The following is a 20,140-nucleotide window of genomic DNA, read 5'->3' as shown; positions in this document are numbered from 1 at the left end:
TGGCCACAACTATTGATTTAGCAGCTCATATTGGTTTTGTCTGAGTAAATTTGCTGCTTTCCCTCAGCTGATTAAACAACACACTGATTTAGCTTTTTATTTTTCTGCTAGAATAAAAACATTTTTCAACAAACCTGATCCATATTCTCACTTACTCAAAAACGGGAATATATTGCTTTAAAACAGACAAAAGGCTGATGCTACATAAATATAGTTCTCAAATAAAATAGGCTGAGATGGACACAACTAGAATTATAAAGTATCACTGATTATCTTCAAAGTCCATCAAGTGAAAGTTGTTTTTTGGGGGGCTTTGGTTGGCTTTTTTAAACTCTCTTGCCATGAGGATGACTAAGACTCCAACATCTGTAGCACAGTTAATAGGGAATTAACAGAGAATTACATTCCCATCCCATGCTTCCCACTGGAAGCTTCTGGCCTTTAATTCACTGAAGACAGGCCAGCAAACTGACTGCCACTAGAAACAAACCCATGCAGCACTGCACTCATGTGTCTCAGCCAGCACCATCTCTGACCATTCCTTACCTGCCTGCGCAGGTCTCTGGTCTTCTTGGTCATTTTATCAATGGCAGAGTTCAGGGCATCACTTCTTTCCTTGCGGCCAGCCTGAAAAGCAGCAGACAAAGAGGTCAACAGGTACTCAGGGTCTCCAAGTGAAACCAGTTGTTATTCATTTCAAGTATACTATAAGCTTCTGTTTCTAATTTTGAGGTTTGTGGAGTGACTGCACACAGGCAGTAGAGTCTCCACCTCCCCGATACGGCAGTCACCGCTCCCTGCATACCCCACCCCAGGGATCACACTACACTGCTCCTGAGCAGGCAGCCAAAAGCCCAGACTCAAAAGTCAAATCCTTATAAACCATTTGTTGGGTAAGAAATTCAACATTTCAGGTGAGTCTCCAGGCCCACACGTGGGGAGCTGCCAAGGTTTGATCCAGCACGTTTCGCCCAAGCCCTGTTGTTAGAGAGGCCAAAGGGCCAGGCAGCAGGGGCAGCTTCCCTTTTCCATCAGACACTGGGTCAAAAATATCCTCATTCCTATCAAAGTAAGAGTCAGATAAGACAGTGGTGGTCGTCTGGTTTTTCTGGGAGTTTTTTCTCTTTAATATAGCTTATATTAGGGTTTCAAAACACACTTTATTCAACTACAATCCAATTTCTGAAGTCCTAAGCCACAATCAATATAATTATCCAGTTGAGAAGAAAAACCATTTAGCAGTGCTGCAGTGAGTGTATGCCAGGTATCAATTCTCCAGGTGACAGGCTGGTGTGAAATATCTGGATGAACAGCCTTGAATCTAAAACATCAAGTCCACTCTACAGCAGAAATAAAAAATGGAGGGGAGGGAGTTAGGATGTTGTAATGTCATTATAGTATAATGAATTATTGAAGATTTGTCACCACCATGATCAAGTTATTTGATTCTCATCACAAAAGGTAACTGAAAAGTGACTGGAGCTAAACCCAGGAGCTTGTTGTGACACTGCCAAACCTGCAGCAGCCCTGGCACTGGCCTCTTCTTTGTTCGACATTCAAAAATCAAAGCTGAAGGCTCTAAATAAAGTGAAGATTAATGCACTGATTTACCCAACACTTTGCTGTTGCCCTGCTCAGGGGATATGACAGACGAGACGCCCTGAGCAATGGCTCTGCCCCTGGCATGCTGGTGGCAGCAGGCAGGGCTGGCACCTGTGGGGGACAGCGGGACAGTGACCCCAGAAGCTGCCACCAGGCACTGTCCCAGCCACAAGCTGCCCTGAGACACCAACCTGCAGCGGCAGCTGCTTCCCCTCCTGATGTTTCACCCCGGCAACGTGACCATTTTACTGAACCCACAGCACTCTCCCCACACACTGGGATTTTTTCCCAGGAATATGTTTGGATCTAAGATATATGCTCATCTATTATGCAGAAAGCCAAACATTCAGCTGTTCCAAGAAGTGCCATTTTACTTCTCCCCGGGTGCTCCCACATTACCATTTTAACAAGAAGCAGGAGCAGGGATTTGAGGCGATACTACCCATCAATTCCACTTTGCTGTCCCTGGCTTCACAGCCCACAACAGCCTTTTGGATGAGAGGAAAGCCAAGAGATGGCCTCCACTAATGGACCACTATGCAAAACACCCCAACAAAGCACATTACAGCCTGAACAGCACTGATTTCCCACTGCTGATCCGTTCCTATGAAACTACATCATGTCCTAGCACAGAAAGAGCTGTAGAATCCAGCCCCACTAGATTTTAGGAATGCAGCTCCAGTTTATTTGCACCTTGCTGGCATGCAGAAGTTTTAGCACAGAAGCTTATCAAAAGCCTGACTAGAATTTACTTCAGAAGGCTGCAAGATAAAGTACCCTGCTAATTTAGCTCTGGTGATTTAGCACGTGGAGTCACTAACTGGGATCCTTTGTTAGGGCTGAATGGGGGCAGAGCAGGACAGACCCAGGACACCTCAGTGGATACACACACCCTGCTGCCACTGACATCTTAAACCATCACAGCCAACTCCAGCCAAGGTCCTGGAGACAACAATGTTGAGTTTTGCCCAGCTGAAGTTTCCTGACCTTTTTTTCCCTCTGCATAATATACACTGTGTTTCCCTGCCCCATAAACACTGTGGGGCCAACCAAACCCCATTAGACCTGGTGGAACACATGAAGGCCTGCACAGCCCATGGCAGCACAAACCCTCCTGGGCACAACAGCACTTTCACTTTGTCCAGGCTGCCACGCATGTTGGGAATTTTACCCATTGGTTCCACCCTACAGTTCAAAAGTCCTGTTTGAGCTGGGCTCCCTCTCTCAAGTAATAAATCATGTTTTAAAGGCTCCAAGTGCCAGTTTAACTCTTCTGGGTAATTTGTTCCACTAATCAATTAGCCTGACCATTAAAAACTGGTCCTCATGTCTAGTGTGAACCTTCACTGAGGAGCCAGCTAATGACCCGGCAACATAAGGCAGCCCAGCCAGCAGCTCCTGCTATCCACAGGATTAGGAAGATTCACAAGAGTGAAGCCCAAATATTCAGATTTCTAATAGGATTTTTAGATATTCAGCACAAAACTCTGCTGAGGGAATCACAAACCCTGCAGCCAGCAAGTAGCTAATAGATTCAGTAGATTTAATAGGGTCATGATGACCATGTCAATCATTCTGTAGTACGATATCCAAACTCTACCACTATCATGGATAATAAATTTAGCCACGGTGCAAATTTACTTTAAATCAGATCTTTATCAAAGGGGATAGAATTGATGTTAAAAATCACTCATTTCCCCCAATCCCATCATCTCTGCTCTTCCCCCACCATTGCTGCCCCGCTTGCAGAGCTCCACAAGCATTCCCTGTCACATCCCTGCAGTCCCAGCTCACACCACCATCCCCAGAGGGGACTCTTAATCCTCAAAGCAAAGAAAGTGGATTTGTACACACGGAGGGGGGCAGAATCACCATTTCTGTCACAAAGCCTTCCTGCTGTAGGTGTGCCATCTGAATTCAGACAAGCAAAAAACAGACCCTTTTCCTATAGCTATGGAGGTTAAAATCTAATCCCGACTGATTTATAGAGGTACAGGAGCACGGTGGTGCTGGTGCATTCCACCAGAATCAACAAAACATGTGCTGTAACCAGCTACTCAAAGATGTGTTTTTGTAGCTAAATATCACAAACATCTGCTGCTAATCTTAAAGGTTCATCATCAGTTTGGGTTCAGCTGAGCCCACAGAGGTATTGAGGGACACAGTGCCTCCTGCCCAGCACCAACTCACACCATCCCTGCAGAGCCCACCATGTCCCCTCCCCAAATCATCACCCAGATGTAAGCCAGATGTGCCACCTCTGAGAGCCACCACTGTCCCACCTGCCACCCCTCACACAACCACCAAAAAGGATGGTTGGAGAGAGGTTTCTGCTTCAGGTGTCCGGGAATTGACTTCTGGGCTGTCAGTACAACAGGCAGCATCCTGGTTAAGGACTGGGGCTGAATAAGTTATGAGTGAGTGCTTGGCACACCTTCCTGTGGGCAGTGTGTCACTGTGTGTCACAGTGTGTCACTGTGCCACCTACAAGCTCTGCTGCCAGGGGACACAGGACATCAGGGCTTAGGTGCATTTTGTCCCACGCTTGGTTTTCCTTGCCACCCAGCCTAATTCCATGTCTACAGCGGACAGCCATGCACAGCCCTCCATCACTGTGACAGCAGGGCTGCCAACCAATTCCAGCTAGAACAGGGCTGATTCAAGGCCAGGCAGTGTGAGCACTGAGGCGTGACCCACACGAATTCCAGCAGTGTTTTCACATCCAAGGTCTGCGAGGAGGAAGCAGGACTGTGCCCTGGCTTGCAGCAGGAGGAGTCTCCTGCAGCCAGCCCACAGCTCAGCAGAGCAAATGGGCTGCATGGCATCGTCCAGGCTTCAGCAAGAACCTGAGTGACAATAAAGCTGCCTGCACTGTCCCCCTGCCCAGCGGGCCATGCCACAGCACTGCCACCCTGACATCCCTCCCCATGGCCAGGCTGCACCACGGAAAGGGGAAGGGTGGCTCCTGCACTCACCCTGGCACAAGGAGGAATTACAACCAGTGCCAGCTGCAGAGAACTGCCAGACAGGGAGGTGACAGCCACTGCGCTATGCCACCACACGTGCCCTTTGCTCCCATGAAGACAAGGACACCCAACCTTCAGTGTCCATCCCTCCCACTGCCCTGCCCCAAAGGACTCTGCAGTTGGCCTGAAGGCCTGGGCACGACTCTGCTGCTGGGTCACCTCCACCATGCCTTTGTCCCAGGTGTCCCCTCCTAGGGCTCAGTGCTTCCATGGCAGCAAATCCAAGTGACAGAACGCACACAGTGACACAGCCACATATCCCTGCTCACCTCCTGCCTCACAGCCCTGTGACACAGCACAAACACAACCTTCTGGCAAAAAAGCAGCAAATCCTCCCATGGTCCCCAAGGTGCTAACGCCCAGCAACAATTCCCACGGCCACTCCTGCAGGCAGAAGGGTGAGCTGGCTGCTGTGCAGTGCCACACACGTGGCTGCCTGTCCCGCCTGCTGCAGTCTCAGCTGCAGCTCCTGGGCTTGCACCCTCCAGGCCCCCAGCACAGCAAAGTCACGCAGCCCCCACGTCTCCATCCAGTAAAATTAGCTTGTATGTTGTTCTTAATAGACTAGGAAGGCTTCCACAAGATGTCAGCCTAACTAAATGACAACGCTCGCCTCAGGGTGCAATTCTACTTTCCCAGCACATGGGTTTAGCAGGAAAACCAGTTGTGCTGCTACTCCAGGAGCGGGGTAGGTGAGAAGCCCTCAAAAGGGTTATCTGGTCCTAGCAAGCTTATTCCTGCCAATTTCCCTGTCCACATCGCATATGAGGCTTCAGGCTGCCATAAAGTTCCTGCTGTGGCAGAAGTGCCCAGGTAGCATCAGACATGGTTTTTCATGCTGGGCAATGAGTATTCAGACTCAGAAGAAATGCATTTGCATGAGTTTTCAGGGGTTTTATTCCCAGTCTGTTGCACCCTGACACCCACAGCATCTCCCAAGGAACAATGTGAATGTTACTGCAGTGTTCCAGACTTCGGAGACTGAGATGCACACTTGTGGTAATAACTGTTATTTCACAGCAAGTGCACATAAAAACATGTTTTGCTAAGAAAAGCGCCCATAAAGTTCGTGTTAACAGTTTCCTAAACAGGAAACTCGCTGGCAAGGTGCTAAATAGCCCTTGTTTGGTTAAGGGCCAAAGAATGGAGAGCTTCAGAAAAGGAGCAACTCACCGTATTTGAACATTAACTCTTAACTCTGTGCCAAATTACACAATCTTAACGTGGGAGGAACCTACCAGCAGATATTGATTAAAAAAAGCAAAATGTTTCCAACGATACCTAATGTCAGCCTCCTGGTAAAAGGGAAAGAGGCAGCACAGGGGAGGGCTAACAGTTGACCTTAAATTACACCCTTTGGAAAGCTGTTGTTAAAATGTTATGGTAACATATTGAAATGTTATTAGAATTCAAATCAACACCCTGGATCAGGTGTTGCACAGAGCTGCTCCAAGAACCCTCCGAAGGTGCTGCAGAGCCGCGGTTCCGTCGGACAGCTGGAGCTGAGCCTGAGCTCTTTGTACCCTGAACATTAAACAAGAAGAATCTCTTTAAATAGGTTTATGTAATTTCTTTGCATGGATTTCTTTTACACTGGAGCAAATGTGAAAACATTTACTATGGCAAAGCAATTTAAGAAATTTATCTAACATTTCCTGATTTGCTTAATCATTAAAGACAGTTACTTTCCTGATGGTTTCAGGGTAGGGTGTATTTGTTTTGCTTTAGCTTTTTTTAAGATTTTTGAAATTTTATTCTTGTGCGTTCACGCTCTCCATCCCTTTACTTTCCATTCAGTGCTCCCCTTGAGTCTGCCCATCCCAGAAAGGAAGCACCACAGGCAGTGTCACCATTCCACCACCGGACAGCCAAGGGGGAAGCAGAGAACAGCAGGTCTTGGTTTAAGCAAGGACCTCCAAGGAACCAAAGCAAGGAACCAACACTTAATAACAAAGGTAAACAGCCATTTTATTTTAAATCCTTCTTTTGGCACAATTCATCTTGCTCCATCATCATGGGAAATTTGTTATTCTCAGCTCATTCCAGATCTTGGAGGTTAGAGGTGATACCTCGCTGCTACACAACAAACATTTTCAAGTGCCTCCTCTACATTATTGCTTTATATCTCAAGGAGAAAATAAAAAAAAAGCTTATCCAATTGCCTGGAACAGGAAACCAGTATCCCCCTGCTGCACCCACATCGAGCTATGACCAGAGCAGTGGCTCCAAAGGCTTTACCTGCACATGCATCTTAAAAACATATAAAAATATCAATTGAATCTGGTCATTTACCTTTCAGTACCAGCTGTCCCAGAGGAGAGTATATATACTCTGAATAACGGGGCAATGAACCTTTAAAGCAAGCAAACAGCCCTAAGAGCCCACTGTCCTCCTCCTGGCTGTGTGTGCACGCTCTGGTGGGGCTGGAGAGCACACACAGCTCTGCAGGAGCACAGCTCTGCAGCCCTAAACCACAGGCTAACTGTTACAGACCCATCCTGCAGCCAGGGGCTCCTGGAGGTGCTGTCCCCCCTCTCTGAGGGGACACACAGCAGCCGGACATTGTGGGTGACCACAAGGAAGCCCTCGCACAGCTCTGAGCCCCGACTGGAAATGCCAATCTCATAATTTCCACCCTGCACTCCAGTGCCCAGGAAAAAGCAAGTATAAAAGCCACCATTTGGGAGGAGAAAATAGATTTTCTAGTTTCATAACTGCACACTGTCAAGCTGGATTCCAATTAAATTTTTCCTGTGCCCTAACGCAAGCTTTGCTTTATCCAGAAATTTCTCCTGGCTTGAAGCGCTTGCTCCTGTGCCCTGCTCCCAGGCTGTACTTCCTGACACTCCAGCTCCAGCTCTACCACTGCTCTCTGCACTTCTGCAGGGACCACAGTCGCACACAGCTGTCACACGGAGCTCTGAGCTGCCCAGTCTCTCTCACCTCCATGAAAGCCGGTGCTGACCAGCATCCTCTATTCAAACTCTGTGCATTTTGCATCTAAAAGTTCCTTTCATGCAGGGAGATTTAACAGAAAAGTGGGAGCAGGCAGCACTCAGGCATTTCCATCCGCAGCTCTGCGCTGCTTTTAACCCCAGCTGAGCATAGCCGGCGCAGATGTGGGGGGAGCAGGTGCTGCGAGTCCCTCCTGCTCCGTCTGTCCTGGGGACGAAGGACTCCTGCCGCTGGATTTTCCCCCCTCTATCAGTGGTCTTTAATACGATCACAGCATGCAGCACAATGCTTTAAAACAGCAAAGCTTCTGGAAAACCCAAACAAAAGGAACGTCACCAGGTGACGTCAGCCTATATAGAGCCCTGTGTGGTCGCAGCGCATAAGCAAATCCATTCTTGTACCGCTTCCCTGAAAAGCTTTTCAGTAAATGCACTCATGCTACTACAGGAGCTTCTCTCAGCAATAAGCCACCCATCTGCCATCAACAAGTTAGGACTAAAGGAAGCCACAGCTGCGGAAAAGGAAAACGTGAGCTTCAATTAACCAGCTGAGCAGCCACGGAGGACAAAAACTTGTATTAAGATTTAAAAATTGCAGACCTGTCAGAGAAGATCAAGGCAGCAATTTCAAAAGGAATATTCCAAGAGAGCATCGTGGATTTTGCACTAATATCAAAGGACACTAAACCCAGTCAATTATTCAAGGCTGTCTTACATTAGAGCCTTTCACAGACTCACGGCGTTGAGTCTCAAACTACGACTGAATGCACCCTCCAATGTACTCAAAAGAATGGGTAAGTTCCTGCGTTTCTCTGTTCCTTGTATAATGAATGACAGCTCTGCTTTAAAGGAGCAGTTAAGATGCTAAAGCTGATTGCTCTGCACTGAACCTTATGAAAAAAATGTTTTCCGATAGCGCCACTGTAACCCTCCGTAATCGAGATAAAGCCTCCTCCTAAGTGTAATGTCCAAGTATTCGGTTTGTTGTAGTAAGTTGTTTCTTGCATTTAGAATTAGCTTGTTGGAAATGCATGGCAATGTTATCTGCAGTGAAATCTTCCACTGTGATATTCCAAGTGTACTGATAAGGCTATCCTATCTTGTTGTTTTCCTAAATTATATTCTGCAGGCTTACATTTCAAGTGGCCATTAGGGGCTCGTATGCTGGCAGCACTATATGCAATGAGTATGGTTTTAAAAATGCTGCCTGCCTTGGGCATGGCTTGTCCACCAAAATGTCGCTGTGAGAAGCTGCTCTTTTACTGTGACTCTCAGGGGTTTCACTCAGTGCCAAACACCACTGAAAAGGGCTCGCTAGGTTTGTCACTGAGGCACAATTATATTTCTGAACTTGAAAGGGATCAATTTGCAAGCTTCAGTCAACTTACTTGGCTTCACTTAGATCATAATCAAATTGCAACAGTCAGAGAAGATTCTTTTCAAGGACTGTATAAACTTAAGGAATTAGTCTTAAGTTCCAACAAAATCTTTCATTTGCCAAACACAACTTTTAGCCAGCTGCTTAACCTGCAGAATTTGGACCTCTCTTTTAATCAGTTATCCTCTCTGCACCCCGAGCTCTTCTACGGCCTTCGCAAGCTACAGACCTTGCACTTGCGATCCAACTCCCTGCGGACCATCCCGGTCCGCCTGTTCTGGGACTGTCGTAGCCTGGAATTCCTGGATTTGAGCACAAACCGCTTACGAAGTTTGGCTCGCAATGGATTTGCGGGATTAATCAAGCTGAGGGAGCTGCACCTAGAGCACAACCAGCTGACAAAGATTAATTTTGCTCACTTCCTCCGGCTGAGCAGCCTGCACACACTCTTCTTGCAGTGGAACAAAATTAGCAACTTGACATGTGGGATGGAGTGGACCTGGGGCACCTTAGCAAAGCTCGATTTGACTGGAAACGAAATCAAAGCCATCGACCTCACCGTCTTTGAAACTATGCCTAACCTTAAAACCCTCCTCATGGATAACAACAAGCTCACCACTCTGGATTCCAAGATCCTGAGCTCGCTGACATCCCTCACCACCGTGGGCCTCTCTGGCAATCTGTGGGAATGCAGCCCAAAGATCTGCGCCTTGGCCACATGGTTGAGTGGCTTCCAAGGTCGGTGGGAGCACTCCATCCTCTGCCACAGCCCCGACCACACCCAGGGAGAGGATATTCTGGATGCAGTGTATGGTTTTCAGCTTTGCTGGAATTTATCAACTGTGGTTACCCCCATGGCTACGACGTCGTACACAGCTCCAACTACCGAGTACACGAAAAGAATAAGCTCTTCTCATTTCCATGTGGGAGACAAAGAGATTCCAACTACGGCAGGCATGGTCGTTACCACCGAAGAACAGTTCCCTGAGCCAAACAATGCCATCTTCACGCAGAGGGTAATTACAGGAACAATGGCTTTATTGTTTTCTTTCTTTTTTATCATTTTTATAGTGTTCATCTCCAGGAAGTGCTGCCCTCCCACACTAAGAAGAATTAGGCAGTGCTCAATGATTCAAAACCACAGGCAGCTCCGATCCCAAACGCGGCTGCATATGGCCAATATGTCAGACCAAGGACCCTATAATGAGTACGAACCCACCCATGAAGGACCCTTCATCATCATCAATGGCTACGGACAGTGCAAGTGCCAGCAGCTGCCCTATAAAGAATGTGAAGTATAATACCTACAGCCCATCACAAAGTAAATCAGATAAGTAACCTACTTGAAAATTGTAGGGACCTACATCAGATTCTAATTTTTACAAATATTGACATAAAGCCTAATTTTCCAAGCTACTTAATGGAAACATTGTTTATGGAGTGGTGCAGTATTTTTAAGTTTTTTAAAAAATAAATCCATAATATTTTCAGTGTTAAAGAAGCAATGATTACATTCAACTTGCACTCCTAATGTTTAAAAGTCTAAAGAGATGCTCACCTCAAAGTATGTAAAATGTTTCATGTTATGTAATTATATGACTGTGTGTAAACATTTATACCCGAGTCTCCATATTCTACTTTTTCTACTGCAAACAGTCTTAGGGGAAGGAGACTGGATATCTGGGCAGGGATCTGTGGGCGACGTGCGCTCCGTTTGTTCCACTGCAGCTGGAGGATCCCAAACACTGCAGCTGGCTCCGGGCACTTTAAGGGCAGCCCCGGAGGAAGATTTTCCTCCTCTGAGCATTTCACTCCAGTAAGAGAAGGGAGGGAAAACAAAAGGAAAAAAAAAAAAATAGGAACAAAGGTCCAGGTGGGAATTTCAGTGCATTGGGGTGAATTTATCTGAAATACAGTTTTGCTCTGTGCATGTTCATGGCTTGGTTTGCTGAAAGGGACAGCAGGCACAGAAAGGAGCAGTTCACACAGCACACACACGGACACACAGTCCCAGGCAGGATGTGCACACACACACAGGGCCACACAGCCCTGGGCAGAACCGGGCACACACACATGGGAGAAGGACAGGCACACACAGATGGACACACAGCCCAAAGCAGGATGGGCACACACACAGCCAGGCACACAGCCCCGGCAGGATGGGTGTATACATACACACACAGACACGCACACACAGAGCTCCAGGCAGGATGGGCAGACACACAGTCCCAAGCAGGATGGGTACACCTCCAGGAACAGGATGGGCACACAGCCCCAAGCAGGATGGGGACACACGCACACACACACACACAGAGCTTGAGGCAGGATGGGCACACACCCCCCCAGGAGCAGGACAGCCCTCTGTGTGTCCCCAGATTGGCACTGCAGCTTCTTTAGAGAGGCTCAGCATGCTGAGATTGATTGGAAATATTAAGTACATTCAGTCCTCAGCTCCCTGGTTTCACTTGATGATGCTTTTCATGAATTCAAGCTAATTACTTAATGATGATGAACAAACAGCATTTCAGCACCTTTTCATGTGTAAATACCCTTAATGCAAGGTTCTCTTAATTAAAAGCAAATATCAACAGCAAGGTTAAGGAGAAGAGGGAAGGAAGAAAGGAAGGAAGGAAGAAGCCTCTCTTTGTCCCCCTGCTGCCCCCCCCAGCTGAGGCTTCCTCTGGCTGGGAAGCTATTTTCATGCACTAACTCCACTGGTTTCTCTGGAGACAGAATAAGCCCCTGTAATATAAGCTCTCACTTGTCCTCCTCTTCCAAAATTCAAGATAAAAAAAGATCCCTTCTGATAAGTTAGGAGAATATGATTAGTTTATAGAATAGTTCACTGAAAAATGTTTTGTTTGTTACTCAATATGGGACAGAATCTAAACTAGTATGACTTTTTAAAAAATCATCTATAAATATATACACACACACCTCATTCTAAGGGGTAATTTGGTTTCTTTAGCCAGAAGTACCATATTGCTATTTATACTCTATTATGGAATTATATGTAAATATTTGCAGATCTATGCAGTGATGGTGGTACTCAGATGCCACGAGGGTGGGGGGGTGGGGGGGTCTGCAAAGGATTACATTATTTTTAAGTCAACTGCTCAAATATTGTACACATTCTAACCAAAGCTAAAAGATTCAGAGGGATGGAGAATTATTTTATATATATATACATGTATGTATAACTAAAAAATGTGTTGTGTTCAATGCTGCAGTGTTAAACAATTACCAGCACACCCCGATGAAGAAACAAAATTCCTCACAGTGTTGCCATACTTTGACCAAATCCATAATTACAGTATGCTAATTGTGATGTACTAAACTATCATGCAAACTTTTTAAACAGAAAAACCACTGCACAAAAATCTGTTTGCTATTTCACTTTGCTTTTCTCTCTGTATTACCACTTAGTGAGGTATTTAGGGTGCAATTATACAACAGTTTGATGTTTTCTTGTGAGATGAACATGTCCAAGGCAATTATAGCAAGATAAGTAACTTAAGATTTTACATAAAGGTTTTTCAATTGCTGATTTTAAAGACCTAATTTGCATCATTTTACTTTTACATACAGTGCCCTTAATATAAAAGCAATGTTTTGTTTACTTCCCTTGACTCTGTACTTAATGGAAGAGATGATCCAGTGAAGCCTAATGGATTTCCATAGAGATATCTTTGAACTCTTGTTACTGTTAATACTAAGATGAGTCCATTTACACCTGTTCTGGGAAATTAACTACTGCTTTTAACTGACTATAAAAAATCCTGTGGGGTAGGTGGACAAAGAGCAGATATTCTGGATGATTAAATCCCACATGAGGCAGAAGGCCAGAGCTAAACTGGGAAACACAAACACATATTGGTCCCCAAGGGTACTTAGCTGACTGTAGGAAGATTTGCTTTGCTCCTTCCCATAACTAAGTGCTCACAGCTCTCCCGAGGCGCAGGATGCTGCTCTAGGAGCAGGTGAGTGAGCACTGAGTGGGCATCACTGTCCCTCACCCTGCACTGGCTGGCACAGGCCAGCTCTAGAAGCCTGGGGAGGAGGCACTTGGGGATGACTTCCACCTACAGCTGCAGGGTACCAGCACAGACAAAGTTATCACTGAGCTTGTTAATTATCCTGGCAACCAAATAATCTAGCTGAGCTGCCATCCCCAATCAGATGTCACCATTGAACTTTGACAGCCTCAGCTGTGTTTGCAGGAAGCAATCCCAGACACTCTGGCTATCAGACAGTTCAAGGGGTACCACCTCTCAGTCTTCCATACAGGAAAAAGAAGAGGCTGCTTGATGAGGAGCTGAGGTTCCTCCAGAGGAGGTGCTTTCCCAACAGCCCAGCTCTGTCCCACTCCATCTCTGTGAGCTTTTAATTCCACCCCAGAAGAGCAAAGACAGATGCTCCAGCAATGCTGCATTCAACCCTCTTCTCCATCCCCGCCTCTCACAGTGATTTTCCAAGCACTAAAGCACCATTCCAGTGCCCCTCCAGGCAAACCCACCCAGGCACCCAAGTTTCCATTGGTCCTGAGGTGCTTGGCTTGCAGACAGCAGAGCAGGAGGCCAGCAGGCACAGCCCAGCACCATTCCTGTTCCCTCTCCGTACTCCACACTAATCCACAGCCAGTCTCCCAAATGCTGTGGTTTATGTCTGCTATTTCCAAACCCATTTGTTGCCAGGTTCCAGGCATAAGCAAAGCAATTCAGCAAACATTACATTTAGGGTAACAGGTATCATAAAACTTGCAGAATGTCAAACAGTAGTGGTGAAGTCAACGTGAATTCCCTGCGGAGGGACAGCGAGCACCAGGCAGAGCCATTGCTCTGCACAAGGACACAGCCAGAAGCCGTTCATATTTTTTTATTTTAAAGTTACTGTCTTCCATTCGCAATTGCTTGTGACTCTTCCAGGCAAGGAGGGGATTGAAATAATTGTGCTACTCAGCAGTCCCTGATTTATTTTGTTGATGGAACAAGAACCACGATGATTTGGTTTAAATTAATCGTATTTCAGTACGAGCGCTGGGTGATGACAGGAGCTTGTTAACCTGCCCTCCCCAAACAGCATCTCTGCTGCACAGCCTCGGTTTGCACAGATCCTACACTGCTTACAGGTGCTTCAACACCTCCAGACACAACCTCAGAGGTCTTTGGGTCTTTTAGAAACAGAATTTCTTGTGCTGCCCTTGAGGTTCTCAGACCATCCAAAGATCTCCATCCTTGCTGATATTCAGGCAGCTTCCCCTGCTCTTCACCCTCGTGTCAGTGAAATGGAAACCCAGCAGCACAAGTTCAGGTTTTGAGTCATTCTCCTGGAACAAGCTGAATTAATGCTCCCAGTTAGTCTCTCTGCATTAGATCAGTGTTTAAATGCACACAAGTAAAAATGACTCGATGAAGGGTGAAATGGGTGAGTGTTCAGTCTCCAGCTGAAGTGCTCCTCTGCACTGAGCTCCCCTTCCCTATCAGATGGAAACATAATGAATGCTGCTCCATCGGTGTTTGGTTTTGTTTGTTTCTCCCCCAAGCAGAAATTATCCAATTTTTCAGTGATCAGCCACATGCAAATCTGAGCTTCTGTCCCATTACCCCCTTAACAAGACAGGGGCCTATTGCTACCCTGTAAAATCAGAAACATCCCGTGGCTTTAAACCAGAAATCTGCACTACACATTTATTTTTAATGTGTCTAAGATAATTTCTGTACTACTTTAATGGAAATAAAGTTGATTTAATTTTGTGATCTGTGTAGCTATCAAAATCCATCTGTTCAGACCTATGAAATTCACCCAGGAGCTGATTTTCATCTTTCTTATGAAGTTTTCCATAAAAATTAAGCAAGTTCAGAGGGGGATACAGTATTTCTCCTCCCCTCCAAAAGGAACAAGGAAGGAGACAACAGAAAGCAAAGGCAGCAGCTCCTCCTCCCCACACCTTCCTCCACTGCAAATGTCCCAGATGCTAAATTTGGTGCTGGGCTTTGCTTTTTAAGGCACCACATTAGCAGGATGCTTAGAGATAATTTCAGAATCAGCTGGAAATTCAGCATTTCACATCTTGTGTAAAAATCTTCTGAGAGGCATCTAGGGAAAGGTACCAGAAGCTTTGAGGGGTATAGTCAGGCCTCAGATGGGGTGAAACAGCATCGTACACCCCTGTGTAAGCAGATTGTACACCCCTGTGTAAGCACCGAGAAGCTACACCTGCCATCTCCCAACTATTCCTTTGTAAAAAGCCAAACACAACTCACCCCATTTTTCTTTTTACTAATGAAAACACTAGTAAGTGAACTATTCTACCAGCTTAGCAACCCAAGATTACAGAGAGTCCTAGATGCATTGTGTTTAAATTATGTTTCAAGAGCCAAGTTCTGGTGGGAGGGGGCATAAGTAATGGAGTAAAACAAGTGCAGTGTACAGAAGCATTTTGTTATTAAAATTGTGTATACTGTAAAACTGAATTTGCCTCTTTCTTCCTCCCTTTTCAAGCAGAGGTGCCAAAAGCTCACTCTTTCATGGTATGTTAAAAGCAGTCTGCACCCACTGGCCCAAGCGGAAGAGTCAGGTTTGGGCCATTTGCCAGTCACAGCAAATCCGGCCCCATCTGTTGTACCACACTGAGAAAATACAACCTTCTGCTGTACCACAGTGAGCAGGGCAGCAGGGGCTCTTCCCAAACCAGGTGTCTTCTGACTAACAAAAACTGAATGAAAACCAAACCAAAGGCAAACTCCCGGCCCTTGAGTAGCTGGATCAGGATCAGCACAGGCCTGGCCCAGCCTGGCTCTGCCCCTGGATGTTTCCTGGCTCCCCAGGTCCACCTCCAGGGCCACCTGTGGGTCACTGTGCCAGCCAGGAGCTGGCATTTCCAACAGGAACGCCCTGCCAACAGCGTGGCAAGGACAAACAGCTCATAAGTTTCAGAGGTGTCACACAGTGAGACATCCCATCACGTCTGAGTCACAGCCCTCCAGGAAGGGTCCCAAAAACACTCCTAGTACAAGAAATACTTTTTTCTTTACATGAGCTACCACAGCCAGCACAGCACTCAATATCACTGTGCCTCAATATCATGGGAAGGATTTCTGGGTTTGAGAAGTGACAAGTTCACAGACACAGTCCAAAAGCCATGATAGAGAACTGAACAAAAGAACAAGTTTCAGGATGTTCCAAGATGATTACATGCACTGAACCACCACAGCTAAAATCATTTTAGTAACTAAGCCGTAGCTGCATTTACTTTTTTATCAAAAGGTTTGGCTGGAACAAGCTCTCAAGGGTTTTAAATGTCAGTTGGCAAACTGCCTCTCAAATCCTTCTAATACTTCAAAGCAGCACACGATGTATCTATTTTCTTAAACTCTCAGAGAATAATTTTACAAGCAAAAGCATCTCTCAACTACAAACCCAGTTGTTCTCACAAGCAAAGGTAACACACCTCAGAGAAAAACCAGTATTCTGAATACATTATGCAAAACCTTTAAATCCAATTAGGAACAAGGAAATGTCAACATCACTAGCAACTTACTTTTAAATGTAGACTCTGTTAAGACAACTGCAAAAAAAATTGAGATTGAAGAATTTGACTGGAGAGGATTGCAGAAATGAACTGAAAACTGCAGCACTGGGAAACCCCGGCTCCCTCCTGCAGTGAATGTCCAGGCTAAGGGACAGGATTCAGTGAGAGTGTTCACCCACCACAAAACCCTGAGGTCAGTATTTTCTGTAATCTGTTCTTAAGGAGAAGCTTTACAAAATCATTATTACCTAATCAACAATTTCATTACTACGAAGATTTTAGGAAATTTTATAATAATGAGGTAAAACTCTATTTGCCATATTTGACATAGGATTCACATGCTTTAGGTCTTATTTTGGGAGAAATTTGTTTACAGTGAGGGTGGTGAAGCCCTACCACGGGTTACCCAGAGAGGTGGTGGATGCCCCTTCCCTGAAAACACTGCAGGCCAAGTTGGACAGGGCTGTGGGTGACCAGATCTGCTTGAAGCTGTTCCTACTTACTGCAGGGGGCTGGACTAGGGTGATTTTAAAGGTCCCTTCCCACCCAAACCATTCTGTGATTCTATGAAAGAAAAAATGACAAGCGTCTCATTAGCACAATCCCGCGTTTGTTTCTGTGATGCACAGCTCCAGAGGTTTGGCTGCCAAGGGCACTGAGCAAACCCTTCTGGGCTGACAGGTAACCAAACCCTGATTTCAGCTCCTCAGCTGGTTTTAATCCGCAAGGTCTATAATTTGACTTTTTCTTCTAAGTTTTCTAAAAGGACAAAAGTTAAACACACACCAAAATAATTTAAGCATAAAAGCCAGGAGCAAGAAGCTGAACCATGACCAGAGGGGAGCATCCCTTGAGTTTAACCAAATTTCTTCTCTCCAGTATGTAAAACAAACACTTGCAGTATGCACACACGAGCAAAATGAAAGGGTATTGATGTTTAAATGAAGTAATCAATTGTTCTTTTATACAACCAAGGTATTTCTTTTAAATGCCATGGAAGTAATTTCCCTGTTATCCCCAGCAGACTCTACTCCTTGTACATTGAATACTCAAGCAAACTGGACACAGAGGAGATGCTGGTTTTCCTTTCACCCCTCCCTACCCCACAGCGTGGGCACTGTTTGATAGAGGTGCATCATGCTTTGTACCAGTTAAAAAAAAAAAAACCAGCCATATTTCATGAGAAGTCTTGGATTAAGTGGAAAAGCTTCATCCATCAAGAAGGTTCTTAAATAATGAATGAATCGTAATTCTTTACAGTCAAAAGCAATTAATTTTCTGTATTGTAATCAGGAGAATAAATCTGAAAAATCCATTCTAATGGCTCTGAATCTGAAGGTAGTGTTGCAGCTGAATTTTTAATTTTAAAATACAGGAGCAGTGAGGACTTCTGCTGTTTAAACATACAATCTTCTACCTAACAGAACAGCTTCACTGCATATTTAATAGGTAGAATGGGTTTTGTGAGACCACATGAGATTAAAGACAGCTTTAGGTACAGGAAATCATTTCAAGCAGAAAGATCCTTCCAAGATACCTCTAAACTGTATAGCCACTAAAATACTTGAAATGTTCTTTATGAAGTGTACAAAATATTCAGAAAATCTTGCTGCAAGTAGTTTTACTTATATGTTTGCAAAGAGCTAAAAATATTGAGTAGCATGTTAATGTGGAATCCAGCCCAACCCTACAGCAACTGTTCCTGTTAGGAAGCATTTACTCTTTTCCCACTAACTCCTAAATAATCCATCACATATCCAGAACCTCTGCCTCAAAAGCCATATGCTGTTAGCTGGGACTATCAATTTCTGCCCTCAAATGGATTGCTTCAGCCCTAACACCACTTTAAGTTTGAATTCTTTTAGAGAAAAAAACCTGTAAAATTAATAGAGCTCCTAGTAAAGCTAATAACAACACAGTCTGCTAAGGAGTGAGAACATGGCAAAGGGACAGGGACACAATGCTACAAGGACAGTTCCATCACTGAAGGCACCACACAGCACTTAACTGGGGGAAAAACACACTCCCTGCACTGCAGCCACTCTCAGCAGCTTTGCTAAGAACCTCTGCTTTAAGGAAGGCAAATTTCAGCTGTCCAAGCAGTCCAGCTGCTCCAGAGGGGGGTCTTGGACTCAACATCCTCAACACACACCTATCAAAGGATGTGAGCCAGGAACAAACCCCCAGGTTGGGAAAACCACCCAGTAGGGCCATGATGCAAGCCCCCAGGTCTAAGCACACACCTCTGACTTAAAGAGCAGGAGATATTAAAGCAGCATCTCTGCTGTCCTCAGGAGAAGACAACATGCTCTAGTAAAGACCTGGAACTACTTACTGATCCTGTCCAGCCCTGAAGTACAACATCCCCACACAAGCTGCTTGAAATTCTGGCTGAATAATTGAAAGGTTAAAGAACTCCTCCTCAAGCTTTCCAGATAGTCCTGAAGATGGAAACAGCTGGAAATAGATGGAACTGCTTCCAGGTAGGACAAACACTGAGCTCAGCACCCAGGGGAGCAGCAGGCCTCTGCAAGGCTGACCAGAGCACAGGCAGCCAAGCTGGGGACCTCCTAATGACAGCTGGAAGCTCTCTGGGTAGCAAGGGTGTATCTGCAGAGTCCAGGCCTTCAAGAATTCCACAGCCACAGGGCAAGTAGGCAGAGAAAGCCATCTCTAGTTTATATTCTTGTCTGTGGATGACCAGCTTAGCTCTGGGATGTCCATTAGCACCATAGCAGCTGTGGAGCTTGGAAGTGAGGGAGCTGTGTCTTCCGATGCCTTCCGCCTGCAGTTAGCATCCAGAAACTTCCAAAAAGGCTAAGGTTAGACATCTGATTGGGATGAACTAGAAAAAAAACCAAAACCAACCAAACCCAAAAGAAAACCAAAACAAACCAACCAACCCAGTGAGCTTTGGCAGGTACTGCATCTTTAACATGACATTACACTCAGAACAAAAATGAGATACTTCTGACAAGTTCCTAGAGTCTCTGGCGACTTCTAGGAGATGCCTGTTCACCCTCTACTGAACTTTTAGGAGTTGTCTGTTCACCTTTGTCCTGACTTTGTCAAAACAGGACAACTGTTTACTGAACCTATGAAGTATCAGCCTCAATGGCTCAAGGTGCAGTGAGCTGTTGCCCGGTATTCCCTCCTGGCAGCAAGTGCAGAGCAAGTCTCCAGACTGGCTACAATACCACCCATAGCTAAACCCAGCAAACACCCACAGAGCTCACTTTGTAACAATGCATCAGCATCAGGACTAAGGAATTCCAGTTATTTACAGACCATTCAAAATACCCTCAGTGCTGGGAACTGCTGAACAAACTGCAATGCCTCTTCCACACCAAGTTTTGGATTAGTCAGCATAAATAAATATTTGTAAATATTTGTTGACAAATTTGAAACTTTGATAAAACCACTGCTTTGTTCCACACCCAAAAGGTGTTTCTGGAATGAATTCCAAGCCCTTGTCCCCCTGCTGCAGAGCTGTCCCTTCCCAGCAGAGCCCAGGCCAGCAACAAGGAGGCTCCTGAGCACACAGCACTGGCTGGAGCTGTGGGATCATTGCTGGAGCTGTGGGATATGAGTGCTCCACACCTTCCCCAGCCCCTCCTGTCTGACAGCACACCCTCAAACACAGGGACAA

At 45.6% G+C, this 20,140-nt stretch overlaps 2 protein-coding genes across 3 annotated transcripts in view; one reads left to right on the top strand and one right to left on the bottom strand.

The window, feature by feature from the left end:
* Window positions 1–20,140, bottom strand: part of CTNNA1 (catenin alpha 1) — a 117,844-nt gene that overhangs the window by 47,892 nt on the left and 49,812 nt on the right. The window contains exon 8 of the mRNA XM_053956431.1: window positions 547–627. Coding sequence (XP_053812406.1) covers window positions 547–627 — 81 coding nt within the window. The remainder of the gene's footprint in view (window positions 1–546; window positions 628–20,140) is intronic.
* On the top strand, window positions 7,993–10,576 carry LRRTM2 (leucine rich repeat transmembrane neuronal 2). 2 transcript variants are annotated; one of them, XM_053956434.1, is made up of 2 exons: window positions 7,993–8,376; window positions 9,161–10,576. In XM_053956434.1, the coding sequence occupies exons 1-2, from the start codon at window positions 8,347–8,349 to the stop codon at window positions 10,259–10,261; spliced, it is 1,131 nt and encodes a 376-aa protein (XP_053812409.1). In that variant the 5' UTR covers window positions 7,993–8,346; the 3' UTR covers window positions 10,262–10,576. The 2 variants fall into 2 exon arrangements, with proteins under 2 accessions (XP_053812409.1, XP_053812407.1); XM_053956432.1 differs by having other exon boundaries at window positions 8,712–10,576.

Source organism: Vidua chalybeata, chromosome 15, assembly GCF_026979565.1.
Source record: "Vidua chalybeata isolate OUT-0048 chromosome 15, bVidCha1 merged haplotype, whole genome shotgun sequence".
Classification (NCBI taxonomy): Eukaryota; Metazoa; Chordata; class Aves; order Passeriformes; family Viduidae; genus Vidua; species Vidua chalybeata.
The sequence above is the reverse complement of the archived record's forward strand: the minus strand, read 5'-3'. Positions and strand labels throughout refer to the sequence as shown.